At 29.8% G+C, this 25402-nt stretch overlaps 3 protein-coding genes across 3 annotated transcripts; all 3 read left to right on the forward strand.

Moving 5' to 3' along the window:
- Positions 1-11798: 11798 nt before the first annotated feature.
- Positions 11799-17161, forward strand: LOC103483681 (sulfate transporter 3.1). The gene is made up of 12 exons (XM_008440403.3): positions 11799-12190; positions 12288-12495; positions 12586-12757; positions 12849-12914; positions 14477-14590; positions 14724-14840; positions 15030-15156; positions 15564-15850; positions 15941-16131; positions 16236-16321; positions 16408-16484; positions 16628-17161. Exons 1-12 carry the CDS (start codon positions 11875-11877, stop codon positions 16805-16807), a joined length of 1941 nt encoding a protein of 646 aa, XP_008438625.1. The 5' UTR covers positions 11799-11874; the 3' UTR covers positions 16808-17161.
- Positions 17162-20016: 2855 nt separating this feature from the next.
- On the forward strand, positions 20017-21525 carry LOC103483684 (leucine-rich repeat extensin-like protein 6). Its single transcript, XM_008440405.3, has one exon. The coding sequence runs from the start codon at positions 20158-20160 to the stop codon at positions 21277-21279; it is 1122 nt and encodes a 373-aa protein (XP_008438627.1). The 5' UTR covers positions 20017-20157; the 3' UTR covers positions 21280-21525.
- Positions 21526-23018: 1493 nt separating this feature from the next.
- LOC103483683 (40S ribosomal protein S3a) lies at positions 23019-25239 on the forward strand. The gene is made up of 7 exons (XM_008440404.3): positions 23019-23137; positions 23230-23277; positions 23368-23473; positions 23968-24105; positions 24206-24391; positions 24597-24797; positions 24936-25239. Exons 1-7 carry the CDS (start codon positions 23127-23129, stop codon positions 25029-25031), a joined length of 786 nt encoding a protein of 261 aa, XP_008438626.1. The 5' UTR covers positions 23019-23126; the 3' UTR covers positions 25032-25239.
- The last annotated feature ends 163 nt before the right edge of the window (positions 25240-25402 follow it).

Consider the following 25402-nt stretch of genomic DNA (forward strand, 5'->3'; position numbering starts at 1 on the left):
TTTCCTTGTTCTACCTCAACTTAAATTATTTTTTATCTAAATAGAACCTTAATTAGGAGAATGAAAAGTAAATTAATGTCACCTAAACAATACTTCATCTTTATTAAGAAATGGTAATGCCCATCTTATTCTTTAAGTTATGCTTAAATTTGGTAGTGGTTAAAAAGTTCAAATCTTTGTACAAACTTGGTAATTTAATTTGCAGGGTAAAATTAAGTTGGTGACTATAGGTATAAGCGGTCAATAATAATACATCTCAACAATAATTTATGCCAATTATTAATTTTTTTTTGTAAGGTCGAGAGTTTAAACATTCCTACTCTAAAGGAAAATAACATAAATAAATAGATAACATTTGGTCCATTTTTAATAGAGATTTTTAAAAAATTGCAAATATATATCGAAACTCGTCAAAGTATATTGTATGAATTTTATAGATCATATTAGTAATATTGGTCCATTATTAATAGAGATCTTACGAGTTCTACAAGCAATAGAAGTCTCTCATATATTTTGCAATTATTTTTAAAAATATTGGTATATAAATTTGATTATTTGTCCACAAACATGTAAAATCCAAATCCATAAAGGGTGCTCGTAACAAGATCCCCATCACGTTCAAATCAACCGTATTGGGCTTCGAATTGGGCCGTCAAATTAGGTTATTGGGCTAACATCAAGACTAGGGATCGAGGGAAAAATTGGGCCGTCGTCCAAATGGAATTTGGGTGATGTTGTTCTCCATTTGTTTAGGGAAGAAAACACTTTTTTCTTTCTTTCTTTAGGAGTAACACTCTCACCCCAATTAGAATTATAGTTTATTTTAGGGTTTTAACTAAAGTTTAATTACCACTTTCTATAATTTTATTAGCATAAATGACTACCTTGAATTTGCCTTCTTGGCTGAAGTAAAAGCTTTTTGGGAGGATGAGATAGATAATCACTAGATATAAAATGTTTATAAAGAAAAAAGAAATTAATACAACTGAATAGTATTGTATATTTTAATAATTGCCTAAACAATAATTTCAAAATATTAGTACTAACTACTTGAACATTTTAACTATAAAAACAAAAAACTATCATGTTTTCCAATATAAACGCCACCATAAGACAAATATATAGAAGAAACCATTCATCGTAAACATGATAATCAATTCGTGAAATTGGTAGAATCATATATTATTTTCAAAATTTATGACTATCAAATAACCTTTTATGATATTCTTAAAATTAAAAAAAAAAAAAGAAGAAGAAGAAGAAGAAGAAGAAGAAGAAGAATAGAGGAAGAAGATATGATAATGGGATGGGCCAATGAGATTATAAGATAATGGGATGTGGGGGAAAGTGTGATTGTGACATCGGAAAGGAACGTGAAGCGACCAATGAGATCGCGCCATCACTTCAAAACCTCAACAAAATGTCAACTCCAAGCTGTCTCATGAAAACGAACCTCAAATTTGACCGCTTTTCCTCAACTCACCCAAATCCTTTTTAATTATTATTATTTTTAGCTAAAAGCCTAAAACTAATTTTAGTATTTGTATTGTTAATGCTCTAATATTAGTTTAATCTATAATATGTTTATATAATATTTTAAAATTACTTTTAATTTATTAAGATAATTTAAACTCTAAACCCGACTAAATTTTATAGTCTGTCGGTAAGTCAAACTATGTTCATTTTGTTGTTGATTGTGTAAATTTTGTTTTTATTTTATTGATTATATTGTTATTGATTTATTGTTAGTGTTCTTTATATTCTCAGTGCTCTTTTTTGATTCCACGAGTGCCCTTATCTCTTTCGATTAATTATTTATTAACGTTAGATTTTTGTTTTAAAATCCTAAATTCTACTTCTAATTTTGCCTTACTTTACTAATTTTTTTTCATTTGTTTGCTTGGATCTCGTTTTCCGTTTTGTAAAAAAAAAAAACATTCCATTTAATAATGGAAGGTTTTTTTTTTTTTTTTAAATAGAGGATCTCCCAACGCACAGATATAGCGTCGAGATATCCCTTGACATCTCTCGACGCTTAATTTTGTGCGTCGGGAGATTCTCTATCGACTAATTTTTCCTGACTCCGATCCCGTGACATATTTATGTGTTGGAAGGAGATTTTTCTATGCTTTTTCATATATCTCCAGACACCTTTGTGCATCAGAAGACCTCCATTTTATTGTAATGCTTTATAATCTAAAATCACTTGATAAACATACCCAAAACCACATAAATTATTTTTTGATATTATTTTAAATTATTTATCTTTATTTATGTATTTAAGTTTTCATTTTTAGACATTCATTTTTGTTGCATTAATATCAAATAGAAATTAGGGTTTGAATTTCAATACATAGTCCTCTTCATTACATGAAAAAGATATTTTACATATTTTCCCTCACAAGTCATAAGTGTAGTCCAAAATCAAATCAATTTGAGAAAAAAAAAATAGTTAAAAGAAAAAAAAGAAAAACACTTGATAATCTTTTGGACTACACCAATTCCTTTTCAACTTACATTTCTCTTTCAATTATTCTTCATTTATCCACCATATCCCATTATAATTTCCTCTCTACATACACTCTTCTTTTCCATTTCCCTCCATATTTATTTCATTTAATTCTCTACCTATTTTGACGATCAATAAATATTCTAAGTCTTCTTTCAACGTTGAAAGAAGTTAGTTAAATCACGTTTCTAACTATTTTAAAAATAAAAATGACATCAAACTCTTACTTAACTATATCTTGGTTCTCATTTCATAATTATTTCACTTTTTTTAAAAAAAAAGTTAAGACTATTTCTTTCTCATTTTCTTATAATATAATTTATATCTTCCTAGTTGAATTTCTTAGCTAGATTAAAATAAAAACATTTATTATTTTAGCTTTGGAAATTTGACTTCAGCATTGACAAAAAGTAGGTGATAGATAAAAAATTCAAATGTAAAATAGATATTTCGTAGACTTAATTTAAAAAAGATCTAAAAATGAATTGTTTGTCGAAAGAAGAGTGTGGTGTGGTGGTTATTATTATTATTAGAATATTTTGTATGATATCATATGATAGAAATAGATGAGTTGAAGAGTGGCGAGGAAATGCACTTTAGTTGACCTGAGCACTAATTAAAGGCAACTTCCAATTTCAAGTTTACACTGTTCTTCTTTTTCGTTATTTTTCATGTTCTAAATTCCTATTAATCGACGCCCTACGTTACACGTGGAAAATACTCAAATCCCATTACCTTCGAATTACTTCATTTTTTGGGTTTCTAAGGAAAATAAAAAAACTGCTTTTTAAATTAATTTTCTATTAATGTAAATTCTCATCTCCTCCCATTGATTTTGGATTTAGGGTTTCTAAACAAATGGTTAATTTGATGTGAGATTTTTTTTTTTAATATATAAAATTCATTACACTAGGAAGAGTAAATATTTTGCAATTTTTAATTTTTTTTAATAATTTACAGTTCTAGAGTATTATGCTAACACAAAACATTTCAATATAGTTCCAATTATTATTGTTATTACAAACCACTGAAAAAACTTGAGTTATGGATATTAAAGTTTTAATTCTTAAATCATTAACCTAACAATTTAAATTAGGAGATAGGATTATCTCCTAAGATCATATCATTTTCCACAAGTTTATATGAATGTAACTACTGAACTAAACTTTATATTAAATACATTATTATTAAACTGAAAAGGAAAATATTAAATACATTATTTTCTATAAAATTATAATTATTTTAAATCACAAAAATACTAAAAATATCATAGTAATACTCTATCACGATTTATCATAAAAGAGCGTTAGTTATGATATTAAATTTATCGATTAATTGGTGATTTAAGATGATATTAGAACATGTGGTTAAAGGAGATTATGTGTTCAAGGCACTGCAACGTTATTTCTTCTCCACTCAATATTTATTTCTACTTGTTGGGTCTTTCTTCATATTTCGAGTCCCAAAGATGAGGGAAAGCATTAGATATAATATTACATTTGTTTTCACCCACATACTTAATATAACTTTTATACAACACTATTAAAAATCTAGACTTTTAATAATGTGGGCTATCACGATTTTTGGTAAAACGTTATAAAATGTCTACGATAACATTTTTAACGAATTATCGTAGACTTTTTTTCCTTTGTGGTAATATGTTATATTTATAATATTTTGGTCCCTCTTAGCTTTATTTAAAAACAAGCTATATATTATTATTCTTTTATATTTTCCCTAGTAAGTTAGTGGTTAAATTGTCATGAAAACTCTCATTGATTAGGGAGAATTTCAAAATCATAGATATGGCAGAAAATTAAAGATAATTAACTTCGTTATAGTCATCCATTTGTAGAGGAATCTTGTTAGGGCATGTGGTATCATGCAATTGCTTAGCAAACATAATTTCTATGGTTGTCATTTGTTGACGTTTCTTTTACGTATATCAAATCTGTTAACGATTACAATCGATTTAACTCATCCTATGAATAATTTAATTTTTATACAATCGATTGATTAAAAGAAGTAAAGTAGTATGCATTTGGTTAATATCTTACTTATTTAAAAACACATAAGAAATTGATCGACTCGTATGTGTGTATATATATATATATTTATTTATTTGGTGGAATATTCAAATATTCAAATATTTATTTTAATATATTATTGTAGAGAATTTAAGAAAAGAAAAATTATTGTAGGGTTAAGAAAGCACTTTAAAATAGTTTTGATGACAGGGGAGATGTACATGTGAGAATGGATTATAATATATAATGTCGGCCACTCTCAATTCTCACATTTGTTTAACAAAAAAAAAAAAAAAAGAAGTGATGAAAAGAATTGGCTAAGTACGTATTACGTGTATCATTCTTGGATTATCATTTATCATATCTTTTGCCTCTTTGTTAGGTACAAAATTATACAGCATGCGTTTAAATTTTTTTTATTTTTCTTCTTCAATTAATTTTCAACCTTTTTTTTTCTTATAAATTATAGTCTTATAATTTGGTTAAATTTAGAATTTAATCCATATAGTTCGAAACTTTCCCTTTTTTTCTTCTTGAATTTTGAAAGCTAGAATATGTAGATTTGATATATTAACTTATTACTTAAACGTGTAACGTCTCATCTTATGTGTACTTCTCGAGCAATTGAGTACATTATTTTAAAGTAGATTGTGATTGAGCATCTTTCAATAATTTCTTTTATTAGATGTGTGGTTCGAGAGAATAGCAAGATCTACATCGTCACTAGCTATTTTCTTTATGGCTCACTTGTTAACATCAACCTCGTCGCAAGATAGAATAGCTAACCAAATATAGTGTAATCTCTCTTTCTCATTACTTCTCTCCACGTCATTCATCTTTCACTGATCTTATCAAAAAGAGAATTAAGATTGAGATAATTTGGTTTGATATATGAAGTCAAAAATTGTAGTTAGGGAGATCAACATGGATTTAAAGGGATTATTAAGAGATTAGATGGAAAATAGGGGAAAGTTAGAAAAGGATTTTGAACTTTAGAAAAATGAAGGATATGATCATATCAATCTTTGTCATTAGAGATTAAATGTGTGAAGAAAAAAAATGTAAAGTGAAAAGAGAGTTTTGAGTAGTGGAATGGGCCACCAATGAACCAAATAACAATATAATGATGAAAGAGAGGAAGAAGGCATGTGGGATTTTGGCATTAGATTGTTTTCTTCCCTTTTGTCTACTTTCCCTTTTTACATTCTTCCACTTTTTTTCCTCCATATACCTTATCCCACAACATTTTGTTTCTCAATCAATTATCAAAACATTATTCTATCAAAAAACAGTCTCTATGTTTGTTTTAATTTATGTTTCTAGATGAATATATGTTTCAATCTATGTGTTCGGTGTGACACGTTGATATAACTTTAATGTTATAGATAATGAACCTCCACATATATTCATAATAGATATTATGATATTATCTACTTTAGATGTAAGCTTTCATAAAAGACGTTATATTATTTTGAAGATAGTCGTCGTCCGTTCTAGACCATTATTCATTCATTTATCTAGTCAATGTATAATTTTGATCACATTTTAATATATAAATTATAAAAGATCCATTAGTTAGATGATTTATCATTGTTCACTCACGGGTTTCTAAAAAAATAATAGAAAAAAGTAATCCCACGCACAAAAAAAACAGAAAAATAATAAACTATAAACTAAATATTATATATAAAAAGAAGTCTATGCTATTCATTGTAAATCATCCCAAATTGCAACACTTTAGGTTTGAACTATAAAGTTCGAGAAACTTTTTTATGGGATCGTAATAGCTTTTCGACAGTGAAAATTTTTCTAATCCTTATATTGATTTCGATTATTTTATTTACTTTTTAATATCTTGATCATCTTTTTTCTTACTTTTACTGCCATTGTAGCATTTCATTACAAATCGTCACTTGTAAAAATTTTGTATGGTCTATTTTTCCATGATGAGGTAGCAGACACTGGACACCATCAAAGTAAAAGGAAGAATGTAGTAACCAAAACACATGTTGAAATGTTAGCATTGGGAGCTGGTTAGCCCTATTTTCTTCACTAATTCTCCACCAGTAAAATGGCAGTGTGTGGTTAAGTGTGGTTTTCGGTACAACATATTTTCTTTTCCGGAACCGACTCTATCAGTTCGGTACGAACGACCGCCCAAAGTTGATAAAGTCTCACCATATTATGGACCACGCACAGTCCTCCCCTTCTTTATGGTTCATTTTCATTCTTTTTAGGTTTTGAAGTTTGACAAAAGCAAAAAATGAAAAACAAAAAGAGGAACAACTTTTTCTTTTGTAGTACATTTAATAATGTGGGAAAAGAATGAATAGTTTTTTTTTTCTTTCAAATCTTTTTGTATCTTAATCAGTCAATCATTTATGCTCTTTTTTTCGTTTACTTTCGTTCTATTTCCTAAGCCAAATTATTTTTTTGGTGTATCATGAAATGATAATGACTATGACTGTTTAGTCATATTTCTAACAAATTGTAATTGAACACAATAGAATGAACTCTATGATAGTAGATATAATCTATCATAAACATATTCAAACCGTTGATTGCATGATCATCAAAGTTTTAGATTGATTCAATAGAAGAAAGTTAAATAGATATATAATTAAGTCTGAATATGCAAGAATATCATATACTATATATATAGATATGTGGGTCAAGATTTTATCAAACTATAAAAATTAAATTCAAATTCTCTTCATAGATAAAAATTTATTTAACCTTATTTTTCTATTAATAATAATGAAAAATTACTGACATATATCTGAGAATTATGTATATATATTTTTAATCTACTGATCTAACTTAGTGCAATCAAAACCATTACAAAGAAAAATCTTTCCAAAGTAAGGTAAGATTATAAAGATTGAATCGACTTTTAGTACTATCAATCCACATCAAATATTTATAATAAATATATAAAAGAAAAATCCAGGTCATTGACGTTTCAAAAAAGAGAAAACATTCTTCGTCACTAATTTTTGTAAAAACAATATTTTAAATCTTAACTGCTGATTATTTTAAAGAAAATTTCAATTATAATTGACAATGAGATTATTGTCAATTTTATATGAAAGTAAAATAACACATTACGAGATTCTTCTCCAAAAAAACAGAAAAACAAATAAGCAAAAATAGCTCAGACCCCACCATCCATATAATTCCCCATTTTAAAATTGATTTTCCATGCAACCCACTTGGCTATATAATTAATATCAAAAGTTAAAACTTTCTATTATTTCATTTGTGCTCAAATTGATATATTAGTTACCCACTAATATTGGAGTTATTGGTGCATTGTTATTGTAACGAAATTATTGACACATATATAACTCAGTTTCATATCATTATCCATATATAGAGTTCAGTAATTGGGTTATGGTGCAGTGTAAAAACCATAATGTGATGAAATATAATTAACACTAGAATCTAACTTTCAAAATTATAATGATGAAAAGAAAAGGTTTGGGAATGTAGTTAGTGGAGTTATTATGTGGGGAAGTTGTTAACCTATTCTTTTTTTGGATTTAGAGAACTCATCTGGGGAAATTCTAAACTTATATAAAATAATAATGATAATATGTAACTTAGGTCAAAGGAATGAGTGATTAGATTTTAGTGCACAAATAATTAACTTTCACTATACCATCCATTACCAATAGAGAATTAGGAGAGACTTAAAACCCTAGAAAACACTTGCACTAGTTAAAACTCTATACTTTAATTTGGCTCTTTGAATTAATTAATTATTCTATCCAACTTTAATTACCCAATTATTTTCCATTTATAAACGAAAGCATGTTTTCAATAATTTTGATTATCTTTCCCACTAATTTGTTACTATAACATATGTTTATTGGCTAAATTATTATGCTAATACTATGATGGTGGATGAACATGTTGGTTCTAGGATGATTATTGTCTAAATCGGCCACACCATGCTTGTAGTTGAAATATATGTTGGACATTGTTGCCATTCTCAAGTAGGTCTCTTCAATCATATCAGACTACTTTTGTTCGAAAAGACTCCTTGGTAAATGAAAACATTGATCGAACTTTTCATTAAGGAAATTATTTGAAATAAACTTATTATAAGGTATACTCCACGTATCTTCGAAGTGATATAAAACACAATCTTGCATGCCATGTATACCAAAACAATTAGAATGAAGTTTGGCTACAAAGTATATGTTCACTTATTAAATTCTCAACAATTTGCTTCTGTTTTTTTTTTCTTTCAACGTGATTGTTCTTCATCCTTGTTGCTTGTCGTACTTTAAAAAATTGTATGTACATTATTGTAACTTAAATGAATAAAGCATCAAAACTACCATCTTAAAAGATGATGATTTGATACTCTCTACAAAACAAAACTAAAAGGAAGGTGAATTAACTATTTTATAGTTCGAATAATGACATCAATTTTAAAGTTTACATCTTTAAAATGGTCAGGTCGTTTCTCGATTTCACGTGTTTCATAGACTTACTTAAACGTTAATAAACTTGTTAAGCAAAGCTAAACCTATTTTATGATCAGGGGAAAAGCAAGGAAGAAACTAATAATTGAAATCAAAATTAATTAGAAAACTTCCAACAAAATTCCAAATCTAAAGGAGCATATATCTATAAAAGCTACACTAAATCATATCAATCTTGGATATGTAGCTGTCCCAAATTGAAAAAAACAAAAAATATGAATAAATATAAAAAGTAATTTCCATTTATTATTTATAGGGACGCCCACATGAAACACATTAATTTCTTTTTGGTCTCCCAAAATGGAAGCTTCTCTGTGACAGTTCTCCACATAGATTGTTCTTCACTTCTTTTGTTGTTTTTAATTAATTCCCTTTTTCCCCCATCTTTCTTTTGGGGGTTTAATCAAATTATAATAATTATCAAAATGTGACCACTTGCCTAAGTAATGGAATACAGCATCATTCAAGCTTAATTAATTAATATTAATTACCTCTTAATTATTTTTCTAAAATATTCCTTAATCATGCATTCTCAGATCCTTTTAATCTCCCACTACCTCTCTTCGGCGGCCCTAACCTACACCTTCCATTTCTACTCATTTTAAACTATGGAAATTTCCATTTTTTTATTCTCATGCATACCGATTAAATGGTTAAAATTATTTCCCAAAACAACATTTTAATAATTTAAATTCAATTTTTATAGTATGAAAAACCCCCCTAAAAGTCAAAACTTAAATATTGGATTATCCTAAGTAAAAAGTGATTTTATCTATTAAAAAAAAAGTGTTTTAGAATTGGAAAATTTTCTTCTTATTATTATTTAAAAAGACGTTTATCTATTTATTAATATAAATATTAGTACTATTAAAATGTAAATAAGTTTGTGACGATTTATAGTAAACCAACTACTTAGAACAACTAATATCTGCATGTACTTAGAATTTAGGTCTTCGTTTGAAACTTACAAAATTCGAAATTTTACGATAAAAAATTGAGTTACCTTACAAAATTTATGTGGAATCTTTTTTGTTTTGTATTGTAGTAAGTGTCACACCATAGGGACAAATATGAAATTTTGTATGACACTTGGCATAAATTTGTGGTCAGTCCCTTTTTCTAGTCTCAAGTGCAAAAGGGAAATGGAATTCAAGTTGATCATGCTAACTAAATAATTTATTTTTAGAAAAAAAGTCAATCTAACTAAATATAGAATTTAAAATAAGTCTTGTATACATATACAATTTTAAAATGCAATTAATTTGGATAATTACGATTCACCTAATAAAATTTTAATCCATTATTAATTTGGAGTGTTAAACTAATATAATAAAGATAAACTTAAAAGGTGATTCGAAAAGTAATTTTTTACACCTGTGCGTTGAAAAATAAATAGTAAAAGTTCACAATTATTTGATTAATTTACATACATATATTTGATAGAAAAAAAAAAAGTGATTCCATAGTACTTCCCACAATCCCTCCACAGCTTTTTTTTTTCACAAAGTTGGGTCCATATGACCATACCCTCTACAGCACTTGCACATAATTTTATTTTATTTTTCTATTTTGTTATTAATATTATATGTTTTTATGTAAAATTAAAAATTTGTTTTTGTATGGAGTTGATAGGTAATTTTAATTTTCAATTAGTTTCCATGATAACAATTTTACCAATATGGTAACAAATTATTCCAAAAATTGTCATGGGTAATAATAAAATCTTTCTTAGAATATCCAGTACTTATCATGCACATCATGTTATATCATTATTTTTTTATTTTTATCAATACCATATATTATTTATTGAAAGTTCTTCGTATTATAAATTTATGGGAGATTTTATATATATTTTTTCTATTTCCATTTTTTATAAAACAATTAAGCACAAATAAAGCAACAGAAAAGGCCATTGAGACCAAGACAAATAATTGAAAAACTTTCCATGTGCCTTAGTCTTATGTTGGATTTCGTTTGCACATATATATATATACATACATACACATGCATGTATGCGTTCAATTTAGTTTGATAGTGATTTTATTTTCAGTTCTAACAGTGTTTATAAACTTGATTTTTAAAAGATTTGAAAACAAAAATGTGAAAGATTGAAATATTTTCAAATATAGCAAAAAAAAAAAGAAAAAAAATTATTTACAAATATAATAAAATCTATCCAATTCTCTATAGAATTTCTCATTTTTGTTTTTAGAAATTTATTTTTATCTCCTCCTAATTTTGGTACTTTCTTTAGCTTTTAAAAATCAACTTAATTTTTTGAAACATTAATAAAGTAGATATAAAATTCATTTCAAAAAATTGTTTGTTTGCTTTACAACTAGGTTATTGTTGGTTTTGACACAATCTTTCCTAAAATTCCGAAAGTGTTTTGAAAAACCATGTTTATAGATTTCAAAACTTAATTAGTTGTATTTTTACAATCATTTAAAAAAAAAAAAAAAGATAAACTCATATAATAAAAAGCTTAATTAGAAAGAAAAGAGAAAACAAATAATGTTATTAAAGACAGCTATTAAATATCCAACCAAACATTCCTTACTCAAATCTAAGTGGGTAGTTACCTCTTGCCTTACCCCCATTATTCCTAAAAACAAAACAGGTTTTAATTTCTCTTTCTCTTTTGTCATATGGTCAAACAGATGTTGACTTGCCACGTGTCCATCCAAAAAATGGGTTCCAGCAATCCACTTTGGAGATCCTCCACTAAGCAATAACCTTCCCCAATATATACCCTCACAATCCTTACCCCCAAATTCCAAATTCTCCCACACACACAAAAGAAAAGAAAAGAAAAGAAAGAAAAAAAAATCTCATTCCCTAAATTATGGGCAATGCAGATTTTGAATGCCCTCATCGAGTAGCCATTCCTCCCAAGAAGCCCTTCTTAGACTCCTTATCTTCCAATCTCAAAGAAACCTTCTTCCCTGATGACCCTTTCAAACAATTCAAAAACCAACCTTTACCCACACAAATCTTTCTATGGCTTAAATACTTCATTCCCTTCCTCAGTTGGGCTCCTCATTACACTTTGGACTTCTTTAAAGCTGACCTCGTTGCTGGTATCACCATCGCTAGTTTAGCTGTCCCTCAGGGTATTAGCTATGCCAATCTCGCTAGCATTCCTCCTATCATCGGACTTTGTAAGTTTATACAATACTATAACACACATTAATATATATATACATATCTCTTGCTTTTAATACCATGTTGGTTATTGATTTTTCTTCTCTAATGTAGATTCGAGTTTCGTACCTCCGTTGATATACGCCATGCTTGGAAGCTCGAAAGATGTAGCGGTGGGGACAGTGGCGGTAGCATCGTTGCTTATGTCTGCCATGTTGGGAAAGGAAGTCAACCCCGTGGAGCATCCGAAGCAATATGTTCAGTTGGTTTTCACTGCCACTTTCTTCGCAGGAGTTTTTCAAGCTTCTCTTGGATTTCTAAGGTGAACTTCTAGCTCTGATATATATCAAATTACAACACTGTGACATATGTAGATATATATTCATAGTCGTCAATGACTTTGAAAGTGCAGATTAGGGCTTATTGTGGACTTTTTGTCGCATGCAACAATAGTAGGGTTCATGGGTGGTGCAGCAACGGTGGTCTGTCTTCAGCAATTAAAAGGCATAACCGGATTGGTTCATTTTACGCATGAGACTGATATTGTATCCGTTATGCGCTCTCTTTTTACTCAACTTCACAAGGTTGGTTTTTCTTTCTGTCCTTTTTCGTCACTCCAAACTTTTTTTTTTCTTACAATTTTTAATCTTTTTTGTTTTTGTAAAATTCTGACAGTGGAGATGGGAAAGTATTGTATTGGGTTGTTGTTTTCTCTTCTTTCTCCTCCTCACAAGATATTTGGTAAGCTTTTCTATACCATTTTGTTTGTAGTTTTTGGTATCCTAAATTATGTTTTCTAAGGTTATTTTAAATTTCTGTCTCTTGGTTTTATTCTTCTTTTAAATGAAAAATAAAGTATTTTTAAAAATTTTGTTAGATTTTTGTACGAATTGAAACATGTCAGTAAAGAAACTAAAAACATGTCTTGTTTCTTTTTTTAGTTGGTTTCAAAATATTTTCTGTTTTTTGTGCACTTATCTTGTCTCTCTTTTTTCTTTTCCCCTTCTTTTCAGATTGCAAAAATATTTTGTACTCACACATACCAAATTGGTTTTGATTTAATATGATCTTATTTATTGTTATGAGGAGATTAAAATATATAGAGTAGATAAAATTTTATGTCTTTGGCAAGTGATGCATAGTCTATAACTATTAATGTTGTTCTCTCTCAAAATAATTAGAAAAACTATTGATGTTGTTGCCATGTTAAAACTTTTGTATCCAATAATATTTGAATGGTTAATTGACTTAATAAATCCTTATCCACTCAATAAATTTTAATCCATGAAACTTGAAGATAGAAAATAATAATAATAACACCAACACCAACATCAACAACAATAATGATATATATGGTGATACAAAATTTAACCAATCTATTTGGTCAACACATAAATTTGGGTCAATTTATTTCCATCGTAGGTGAGTTTTGGCCACCAGATCGATTAATTATTTATAAAAAGATTAGTGTAAATAACAAATCGTTAAAAACATTTATAAAATATAACAAAACTTTAGATTATATCAACGATAAAAACTAAATAGAAGCCTATCCATTTTTATCGATATTTATTATTGACATAATTTGAATTTTTTTTTCTATATTTTATAAGTATTTTAATTCCTATGTCTTTAGAGTAAAAGTAGAGTTGCATTTCATATTTTTGTTTAGTAATAAATTGAAATATTGAATTATAATTTAAATTATTGTTTTAAATATATTATATTTCCTTTACAAACTATAAAATCAGTTGTTTATGAAATAAATATTAGGTTAATTACGAATTATTATTAATTAATTTATAAAAATGTTTGGAATCTTTTCAAGAATAATGAAAAATACAAACAATTTACTTTTATGGCAAAAAAATCATTAAAGACAAAAAAAAATTATATTGATTTTGGTGGAAATAGTTAGTTGATTTTGTTATTTTTGACAAATTTTCAAAAAAAAAAAGGTTAATTATAAATTATTAATTTACAAAAAATTTTTAGCTATAAAAGTTTGTGAAATTTTAATTTATAGTAAATTATTCAATACATGTTTATTTAAAATTAATTGTGTTTCTTATTTTTTTTAAAAATCCTCAACTTAAAACACTAGATCTCCAAACATTTTTTTAAAAAATAATATAGTTCTGTATTTTAAATTTTATATTTGAAAAATCTAAATACACTATATATATATATATATATATAAATTGGAAACTATGTTATTATATCATAGAATGAAAGACAATTTTCATTTTAAATTATGTTCTTAGTGGTTGCTAATTAGAGTTCATAATGAAAACCAATTGCAGAGCAAGAAGAAACCAATCTTCTTTTGGATAAGTGCATTGGCGCCTTTGACTTCGGTAATCTTGGGAAGTCTTCTCGTTTACTTAACCCACGCTGAAAAACATGGCGTTCAAGTGGTAATTCACTCCATCCTCCATTGCTGTCTCTGTTTCTTTTGCTTTTGTCAAACTTTCTTTAATGGGCAGGTTGTGTTATAATCAAACAACTTCCTAACCTTTATTGGGTTTCTCTGTTTTTGTTTTAATTTAGATTGGGAGTTTGAAGAAAGGGTTGAATCCCCCTTCTGTATCTGATTTAGTATTTGGATCCCCTCATCTCGCCATTACTATCAAAACAGGGATCATCATCGGAATCATAGGCCTCGCTGTAAGTTTCTTTTAGTCTTATTCTTTATTGGTAGTATAGGTTGAGGATAGAAGTTTAAACAGTGATTTGAACTGTTTTGTGGGTGTGCTTAGAAACACTATTACCGACTGTTCGATGAAATGTCCCGAAGAAAGAAATTAAGTGAATTCTGCTAGACCATCATTTTTCTGAATCACTTTTGTAATGCAGGAAGGGGTTGCAGTGGGAAGAAGTTTTGCTGCATTTAAGAATTACCACATTGATGGAAACAAGGAGATGATAGCATTTGGGATGATGAACATTGTTGGTTCTTGCACTTCTTGCTACCTTACTGCAGGTAAGCTGCAAATTCAATGGAGGAGCTCCAGTTTGGTCCTCAATTGTTAGACATCTGCATTGAAGTTATTAAGGTTCCGTTGATAGTCATTTGGTTTTTGAAAGTAAAATTTCTAAACACTACTTTCGGGTATGAGTTTCTTTGATTTGTTATATTCTTTTGATGAAACCTTCGTAAATAAATTGTGATGAAGAAATCATAATTCTTGAAAACTATAAACAAAATGGTTACAGATTAGGGACCTAAGTCATAGAGTTTGTAATTTTAGTATTAATTAGCTGATACCAATTGCAATAGCAACTTATTATGATCGACAATTGATATGTTAGCAACATATGCTATGATGATCTAACTGGTATTTGTTAGTTGAGCTTATCACTCAGGACTAATATGAATAAAATATACAGGCCCTTTCTCGAGGACTGCAGTGAATTTCAATGCAGGATGTAAAACTGCAGTTTCGAATATTGTCATGGCAATTGCTCTGATGATCACTCTGTTGTTTTTGACGCCATTTTTTCACTATACACCCCTGGTTGTGCTTTCTGCCATAATCATCACTGCTATGCTTGGCCTAATCAACTACGAAGAAGTCATCCACCTTTGGAAAATCGACAAATTTGACTTTGTCGTCTGCCTTGGTGCATATATCGGTGTTGTCTTTGGCAGTGTTGAAACAGGCTTGATCGTTGCGGTGAGCAAATCAATAGAATGAACTTAATTTTTAGACTATCCAAATCTTCCAATTTGGTTCTCATTTGTATCAATTGACCTGGTTTTTCAGATTACACTCTCTTTGTTAAGGGTGCTTCTCATCATGGCGAGGCCAAGAACTTTAGTACTAGGCAACATTCCCAACTCCACAATTTACAGAAGCGTTGATCAATACCCAACAGCCAACCGTGTGCCTGGAATTCTCATCCTTCAATTGGAGGCCCCAATCTACTTTGCCAACTCAAACTACCTAAGAGAAAGGTAATATTCTGCAACCACTAAATGCAGTTGCCATAATGATCTTCATATGTATAAAAATGAGAATGAAGATACTGATCCTCATTTACATTTCTCTTCTTTCGTAGGCTTTCGAGGTGGATTACAGACGAAGAAGAGAGGATAAAAACATCAGGAGAAACCAGCTTGCAGTACATAATTCTAGACATGTCCGGTAAGTACTTCAACGACTATTTGAACTTAAGAACAAACAACCTCTCTCTTTTATCTCATATACATGATTTGAAATTTTGAACACAGGCGTTAGTAGCATTGACTCAAGTGGAATCAGCATGCTTGAAGAGGTTAAGAAGAGTACTGAAAGAAAGGGTCTCAAAGTAAGTATTTCCTTGAAGTATAATCTTGTTTAACCATGAATGTAATAATAATCTAACAGTAATCGCAAATCAATGAGTTGAAGCTGATTGAAATTAAAGTTCGAACAACTAGTAATTTTTTCTGCCATGTTATGTGATTATAGCTTGTGCTTTGCAATCCAAGAAGTGAAGTGATAAAAAAGTTAAACGAGGTGAAGTTCATCGAGGCGATCGGACAAGAATGGATCTATCTTACAGTGGGAGAGGCTGTAACAGCTTGCAACTTCATGCTCCACACTTGCAAGCCAAATCATGCTGCTGCTGAACTAAATTCACTCGTCTAGCCATTACTCCAGGCTACACCAAAGGTGATCAATTTGGGTGATGGGGTCCTCACACTAAGCTCACAGGGCAATATATTCCACCAATCAAGACGCAACATAATGGAAACAATAGTTTTCCATTAGTTTCTTTTTTTGGTGAGAGGTTAAATATTGTAATAGTAGAAAATGAAACAGCGTGAAAATCATTTAAAAGAGATCATTTTCACGGAGCTTTCATATCATGTCATGTCTTCTGTTTATATTTTCTTTCACTTCTGTTGCCATCAAATTTCCTTCATGACATGATTATCCTATACGAGAATTTACTGCTTTGATATAAATTTTACTTATTAAAGAAGTTAATTACTCTCATAATTGACTCTATTAATCTTCTTTTTACTTTATCAAGCATTAAGAAAAAAGAAAAAATACAGAAACTTCTTAAATTAACATATTATACAATAATTAAAGTCGTATTATATTATAGTGACTTCAACAAAAAGTATTTACTTTTTTATTTCCCTAATGTGGTATCACCAAAGCATATTAACTTGACTAAAGATATAATCAATTAAGTGATTAATTATCTAAATCCAACAACTATTGACATAACAAGGCAACTAATTGACCTTTTCATCTCCAAAAGACAAATGGAAATGTTCAAAGTTCAAAAGTGTTTGAAGGCTATTCTCAGAGTTCACAATATGCAATTTGAGATAAAGGGTCAAATTGGTTTTTGGTAAGGGTTTTGAAGTGTCACCTCATCCTTCTAGAAAAATATATAATAATAGTAATTTTAATACTTTCTCAATGTGTTTAATTAATCAAATACCCTAATAGCTGTTCCCCAATCTTAACATTTATAAATGAATTAACCTCCTAGTTGGACTTTTTTTCCCTTTCACTTGCTCAATTAGGATTAAATTCATATCAATATTTCTATATATAATATTTTCTTTAGTAAATAATTTAAACTTAGTCATCTTCTTAAACTAGTTTGAAAGTTTATTATAAAATAGACTAATTTCTAAAATAATATTAGAGTGAAAGTAATTGAATAGCTATATTTTAATAAGTTAATCACTTGATTTTAAGATAAAATGAAGTTTAATTCCAACCTTAATGCATCGGATATACATATATAATTACATTAGTTGTTGTAGAAATCATTATATTTTTATCATTTTACTTATTGGGGTTTGGTTGCTTTTAAAAATATTTTATTTAAAAATGTTTCTTTCTCCATAAGCATAATATCTCCCTTTTTGACTTTTATATATATATATTTTTTTAATTTTTAATATGAATTTAATTGTGTGTCAACATATATATATTTGAGGGTGCAAGAAGTAGTAATAACTAAAAATTAGCCAAAGAGCAAACTTAGACAAAGACCATGCAACTGTGTTGTTCCTATCTATCTATTCATTCATTCCTTTCTCATTGGTTTATGTGTAAGTTGAACTAACACTTCATTTTAACTCTAACTTATGAGTCTCATTTTGTTTGGTGAGACCATTTGAGTTGCCCTATTTCATCATTGTTATCTTATAATTTCTTTTAATAAGAAACCTATCTAAATTTAATGTTTCTATCGATTTAGATATTTAGCTAATAATAATATCAAGTTTAAGCGTTGAACTTTTTTGTTCTTTCCTTTTTTATTTGAAAATCCTTTGTGGAAAATTTATAATTATATTGAGTAATACTCCTAAGCATTTACAAACGATCAATTTAGACTCTTAGAAATAATTTTCTTTTAACATTGTGTCCATGCATGCATTTACTCTAATCGTCGTTCGTTTGGTTAAAATGGCATTTGAAAAAGTTTATACAAGTTTGAGTAGCAATGTATTGATGATTTTCAAATGCAAGCATAATAAAATGTCTAGATTGTTTTGACTTTTGAAAAAATTTAGACTTAATTGACACAAATTATAAGTATTTATTTAGAACATTTTAAAAGATGCAATGACTAAAATGAATCAAAATCAATTCATATATAAACTAAAACGTTGCATTTAAATTACTAAGTAAAATACAAGAAAGAGCTTCTATAGTGATTTTTTTTTGTTAAAAAAAAACATTAGAAAAAATGGAAATATATATAGTTTAATTAAGAGAATATTTGATGGGAGAGGGGATGGATTTGAAATGTGTTTGAAAGAGGAAATGAATGTGTTGGATAAGTAGGTTGTCTAAATCATTGGGTTAATGAGTTGTTTTCTTGTTGAGAAATTCAATGACCCAACAACATTCTACCTTATGCTTCCCATGCAAATCATTTCTAAAATTAAATTATTAAATAATCCATTTCTAACCCTCTTTTTCTTTTTTTTCACGATATCAAAACACGACACGGATCGCACGAGATCAAACTATGTTCATGTGTTTATAATTTTTCTTATAGCTTTTTTCTTTTGTATCAATTTCATTCAAATAATTTTAAGATAAAACTCATCGTTACGATTTGTAAAAACAATTTTGTCATCAAAAGATATTCAAAAGTTCGAGTTTATGTAGCATGTGAAATACATTAGCAAATTTGTAGTTCACAAGATAAACAATTCACGATATATCTAAGTATAGTCTTTTATAAATCAATAGTCCCCAACCTAAATGTAGCTCACAACTTTTACAAATATATATGTATTAGTGGTTAAATTATGTTTAAAACGTCTACGGATATCGTTACTAGTTTACTACTACTAAACCAAAAGAAAATAGAGAACTTACTGATAAATCTTCCAAACGTATGTCAAGATACAAAATCCAAATTTAAATTTTGATGTCAATGTCAAAGGTAAGAAAGAATTAAAAAAGTGGAACTTAGTGCACATCTTTAAATTTTGATTTTTTGGAAAAAACAATGAAAATAGATACTCCTTGAATAGTATATATATATATATATATATATATATATATATATATATATAGAGAGAGAGAGAGAGAGAGAGAGAGAGAGAGAGAGAGAGATCTTAAATATTTGTTTATATAAAAGTAAAAAGTGTATAATATTAAAGCTTAAGGCAGCTAAGGTTGATTAAAACCGCGTTTTATGCTGAGGTAAGAATCGTTATCTAAAATTCATAACTCAAATTTATGTGTGTGTGTATATATATAAGAAAAAGAAAAAACTTTAGTGTAACATTACAGATTAATATGTTTTAATAATACCAAAGCAATATGCTTTTGGCCTATCCTTTTCATTTTTTTTTTCCTCATAATAAATCTCTCTTTTTCTATTGGTAGGTAAGATTGATTTTGCTATCAATTCATTTTGTGGAATAGTTTATATCATAACAAAATCTTATATAGTTCTAGTTACCTTGTTACTACCAATACCATGTCCAATTAAACCTCCTCGAGAAATGAAAACCTCAACCTCCCTTCTCCCAAGTTCTCTCCTCCTCGTTTCCATCTTCATCCTCCTCTTCCAACCTTCCCATCAGCAAACTCCGTCGCCATTTCTCCCCAACCCCAGACTTCTTAAGGCTTATATTGCTCTCCAAGCTTGGAAACATGCCATCACTGCAGACCCAGCTAACTTCACTGCCAATTGGTATGGCCCCAACGTTTGCAACTACACCGGCGTTTTCTGCGCCCCCGCCCTCGACGACTCCGACATCCGCACTGTCGCCGGGATCGACCTCAACCATGCTAACATCTCGGGCACCCTGCCCGACGACCTCGGCCTCCTGACCGACCTTGCGCTGTTTCACATCAACTCCAATCGCTTCTGCGGCACCATCCCCGATTCCTTCCGGTGCCTCACTCTCCTCTTTGAACTCGATATCAGCAACAATGACTTCTCCGGGGAATTCCCCTCTGTAATTCTCTCTCTCCCAGCTCTCAAATTCCTCGACGTTCGATTCAACAAATTCAGCGGCGATCTCCCTTCTTCTCTGTTTGACTTGAAACTCGACGCTCTGTTCATCAACAACAACGATTTCAAATTTTCCTTACCGGAAAACATCGGCAATTCCCCTGTTTCTGTTCTGGTTTTTGCTAATAACAATATCAATGGCTGCCTCCCCTCTAGTATATCAAATATGAACACCACACTCAATGAAATTATAATCACGAGTAGTGGGTTGATTGGGTGTTTGCCGCCGGAAATCGGGTCGTTGAGAAATCTAACTGTCTTCGACGTTAGTGATAATAATCTCGTCGGACCGTTACCTGAGACAATGGCTGGAATGAAGAAATTGGAGCAGCTAAATGTGGCACATAACCAATTATCCGGCGAAATTCCGGCGAGTATTTGCTCGTTGCCGAAATTGCAAAACTTCACTTACTCGTATAATTTCTTCTGCAGTGAGCCGCCGGTTTGCTTGAAACTTCAGGCCAGTGATGACCAGAAAAATTGTTTGCCGGATAGGCCATTCCAACGTTCGCCGGAGGAATGCAAAGCTTTCTACTCTTACCCTGTTGATTGCGGCGTCTTTGGATGTACCCTTCGGCCACCACCACCGCCACCGCCACCTTATTAGTGATTGTTTGAGATTTCTTTCGTGAAACGGTTTATAGAATTGCAAGTTATTTTCATGGTATTACTAATTTTCTTAATCTTAAATCTTAATTAGTGATTAGCGATGTGATGTGTGTGTAATTTGATAGCTACCATACATTGGCTAATTTGTTTCTCTTCATACTAGAGTAATGTTTTATCCTAATCTCACTAGAGTAATGTTTTATCCTAATCTCACTCCATTATAAATTTATATAATATATATCTATATATATTCCACCTCTTTCAAAATTTAGGAAGATGTTAAAAGAAAGCTTACCTCATTTGCACTTATAAATGATTCAAAAATGGAAAAATTGATTAAGAGATCAAAGGTTCTAATCTTCCTCCAATCATTACTAAAAAACTATCGAAATTTTCTATAAATCAATAATTTTTTCATTTTTATCGAACTAAACCAAACTTTTATATTGAATCAACATATATGATAATATAGATATAACACGTGTTTATTTTCTAAAAAAATGCTCCCAAGTCAAAAAAAAATGCTCTTAAGATGACTTGAAAGAAAGTGTTTAATATATTATCGTTTTTAGTATAATTTAAGGAAAAAGATCTTCTTTCAATGAAAAAGAAATCTGTAATTTAAAAAGGAAAAAATAATGGTTAAACTTTATAGGTGTATATTTTGGAGCTACCACTCCTTGAGAAGTCAATAACTTGTTTAGATCCAAGTCTCATCAAGAGGTCCAAAACATGTAGCATACCTAATCCATGTATTCATTTGTATTTGATATGAATTTATATTTTGAAAATCATAGAGATCTATAAGTTGATTCAATAGAGTTATCAATGGGACTAACCCAATGTTCATATATATGTATGGTTATTCATATACTATATTATATTAAAATAAGTAAACTTTTTAATTTTATTTTTTTAAATATGTTTAGCTTTTTATATATAGTAGTTTTTTTTAGACTACTTTTTTTTTTAAAGAAATTTAGATACCAAATAAAACTTCACTATCAATATTTTTATTAATATAAAGTAATATATAAATTTTAATAATATTTCATTAAGGAATAGTGGATATTCAATTCTAATGGATCTAACTCAACCTTAATTAAGGTTAAGCCCAAATTTTGAACTAACAGACCAAACCAAAGTATGGACAACATGCCTATTTAGGATTGGGTCGACCCTATCCAAAAGTCTAAACAGCCCAATAAACTTAGGTCAAGTCGGCCCAATAAACTTAAATGCAATTACAAAAGAGGTTTAAGAAAAGCTTTTGTGTTTGAAAGCAACAAATAGAACTATGATTTGTGTATGAAAAATCAACAATAAACCATTGAAAAACAAATCAAAGGAATTAATAATGTATTATCTTATTTGGTTGTTTTTGGAGGAAAAAGGAGGAGACAACTAAAGAAAATATAAGCAAAATAATGTAAGGTAGAAATTGTGGTTGGATGCAAAGAAATGGCCTATCAAAGTCATTTTGTTACTTCACTTGGAATACCCTACTCAATGGACTATATTTTAGCAAGTGCAACATAATTTTGACTTACATACCTCCAAAATCTAAGAGAACTGATTTATAATTTCCTTTTCAAAAATATTTTTGCTCTTATTTTCCCCTATATATATATATATATATATATGTTTTCTGTAGTTATTAAAATGGCAATATAGTTAGATTAAGAAATTAAATAATAATGATAAATTAATTAAATTTAAAGATAAATAAATCACCGCAAAAATAGAGCTATATAAAGACAGATTTAGGGTTTTTGGAGGCTCTCAAACTTTCTCTGCCTTGCAGCATTTCATCTGCGGAGTTAGGGCAACTCTCCTCCTTCCGCCATGGCCGTCGGGTACTTCCTCTCTCTCTCTCTCTCTTATTCCGATTTTCAAATTCATGCTGCATTTTGGTTTTATCTCTAACTCTCATTTTCTGTTCAATCAGCAAGAACAAGCGGATTTCAAAGGGAAAGAAGGGTGGCAAGAAGAAAGCGTGAGTAAATTTATCTGCTCCTTCAGTTTCTAAGATCTTTGTTTTAGTTTTTGAGTACGTTTATGTATCTTTTGTTTGATCTTCTTTCAGCACCGATCCATTTGCCAAGAAGGATTGGTATGATATCAAGGCTCCTTCAGTTTTCACTGTTAAGAATGTCGGAAAGACTCTTGTTACTCGCACCCAGGGTACCAAGGTAAATCGTCACGGTCCTAATTGCTTTAACTTTTGTGTGTTGTAGTTTATTTGGAAATTGGGTGTAGAGTTTGTGGAATTAAATTGTGCTTGTATAATCTTAGAGGCATTGCTGAATTTGATCAATGTATGAGTTACATGTTTATGAAAATTTTCCTTTATATCCATGTTGATAAGTTATACATTGCGATCTCTATTTTTTTTTTAATTTGAGTTTAAATCTGATGGGCTTCTAGTATTAGAGAGGTTGCGACTTTCTGTTTATATTTTTGTATTGGTGTTTTCATGGACTGGCAATATTTGGTATCTAGGCATCAAAGATTTGTTTTTTTATATTTCCTAGATAACTTGAATTCCCCTTTGCGAGTTCCGATGCATTAGAGTTTTCCCAAGTCATATGATGTGGTTTGAGTCTTAGACATATGTTCTTGTAGATTTTATTTGCTTTATAGTATCATAGAGAGAAGGTTAATTTTACTTTGGTGCTCTCAATAGATTGCATCTGAAGGACTCAAACATAGAGTCTTCGAGATCTCGTTGGCTGATCTTCAGGAAGACGAAGAGCACGCATACAGAAAGATTCGATTGAGAGCAGAAGATGTTCAAGGGAGGAATGTACTGACAAATTTCTGGGTGAGATTGAATTTCCGTTTAACTATCAGATTTTATTCACATCTTGTTTTTATATCTTTCAGTTTGATCATCTTTTTTTCTTCGTTGTAAAAATGTTCAGGGAATGAACTTCACTACCGACAAATTGAGGTCTTTAGTACGCAAGTGGCATACTTTGATTGAAGCTCACGTAGATGTCAAAACCACAGACAACTACACCCTCAGAATGTTTTGCATTGGATTTACCAAGAGAAGGCCAAACCAAGTGAAAAGGACCTGTTATGCTCAGTCGAGCCAGATCAGGCAGGTTAGTTTGTAGAACTGCTATGAAGTATTTTATTGTAAAACTGAAGTAATATTGTTATACCAAGCATTACCAAATCTACTTCAACTTGATCTGCTTATTGTATTTCATTTTTTGGAAGTAGTTGTCATATGCGTAAATCAGCATGCATTCATGATTTTTGCAAACACTTCCGTGAATCAATGCTGATATCTTTTATACAATTCAGATCCGCCGTAAGATGAGAGAAATCATGGTAAACCAAGCATCCTCCTGCGATTTGAAGGAATTGGTTCGCAAGTTCATTCCCGAGTCAATTGGCAAGGAGATTGAAAAGGCAACATCCAGTATCTACCCTCTTCAAAATGTGTTTATCCGCAAAGTTAAAATTTTGAAAGCACCCAAATTTGATCTTGGGAAGTTGATGGAGGTATTTATCTTGTTCATTTCTCATTCACTCTTTACTAGTTATAACTGATCAAGCACCAATAAAAGTATTTCAGAGCTTTTAAGTTCCATCCGTGATTTTTGTCTTCTTATTGGTCGCCCTTGCTGGTTGGACTTGTAGGTTCACGGCGACTACTCAGAAGATGTAGGCGTGAAGGTTGAGAGACCTGCTGACGAAGCTGCTGTAGAAGGGGCTACTGAAGTTGTTGGAGCTTGAGTTCTTCAGTTATGTTGAAGTTCATTTGAGTTGGATTAATCTGTTTTTTGTTTAATTTTGGCCCCCTTTTGTTTAATCAAACTTATTAGTTTTAACCTGCCTCTCAGTTTAATCAGAGAGTTGGTTTTGAGGATGGCAATTTTGTGCTATTAGTCAAAGAATACTTTCATTTTATTAATTTAGCAAATTGCACCGTTTTTTCCCCTTCCATTCCATTGCAAATAAATAAATACTACCTTGAGAGGCAGCTTGTTATGAGGCCAACTCTCCTTTTTAACAAAAAGAGTAATTGGGACTTAACTTCCAATTAGGGGTTTTGGGTTTAGCATGAATAGATAGAAAAACCGAGCCAATCGAAGTTGAATTGAAGT

Source organism: Cucumis melo, chromosome 6, assembly GCF_025177605.1.
Source record: "Cucumis melo cultivar AY chromosome 6, USDA_Cmelo_AY_1.0, whole genome shotgun sequence".
Lineage (NCBI taxonomy): Eukaryota > Viridiplantae > Streptophyta > Magnoliopsida > Cucurbitales > Cucurbitaceae > Cucumis > Cucumis melo.

Bases quoted from the DNA above. Each gene is read 5' to 3' on its own strand.
- LOC103483683 (XM_008440404.3), top strand. The intron at 24,392-24,596 runs GTTAGTTTGTAG...TATACAATTCAG, and splicing joins AGTCGAGCCAGATCAGGCAG to ATCCGCCGTAAGATGAGAGA. The intron at 24,798-24,935 runs GTATTTATCTTG...TTGGACTTGTAG, and splicing joins ATCTTGGGAAGTTGATGGAG to GTTCACGGCGACTACTCAGA.
- LOC103483684 (XM_008440405.3), top strand. From the start codon at position 20,158: ATGAAAACCTCAACCTCCCTTCTCCCAAGTTCTCTCCTCCTCGTTTCC.
- LOC103483681 (XM_008440403.3), top strand. From the start codon at position 11,875: ATGGGCAATGCAGATTTTGAATGCCCTCATCGAGTAGCCATTCCTCCC. The intron at 16,132-16,235 runs GTAATATTCTGC...CTTCTTTCGTAG, and splicing joins TCAAACTACCTAAGAGAAAG to GCTTTCGAGGTGGATTACAG. The intron at 16,485-16,627 runs GTAAGTATTTCC...ATGTGATTATAG, and splicing joins CTGAAAGAAAGGGTCTCAAA to CTTGTGCTTTGCAATCCAAG.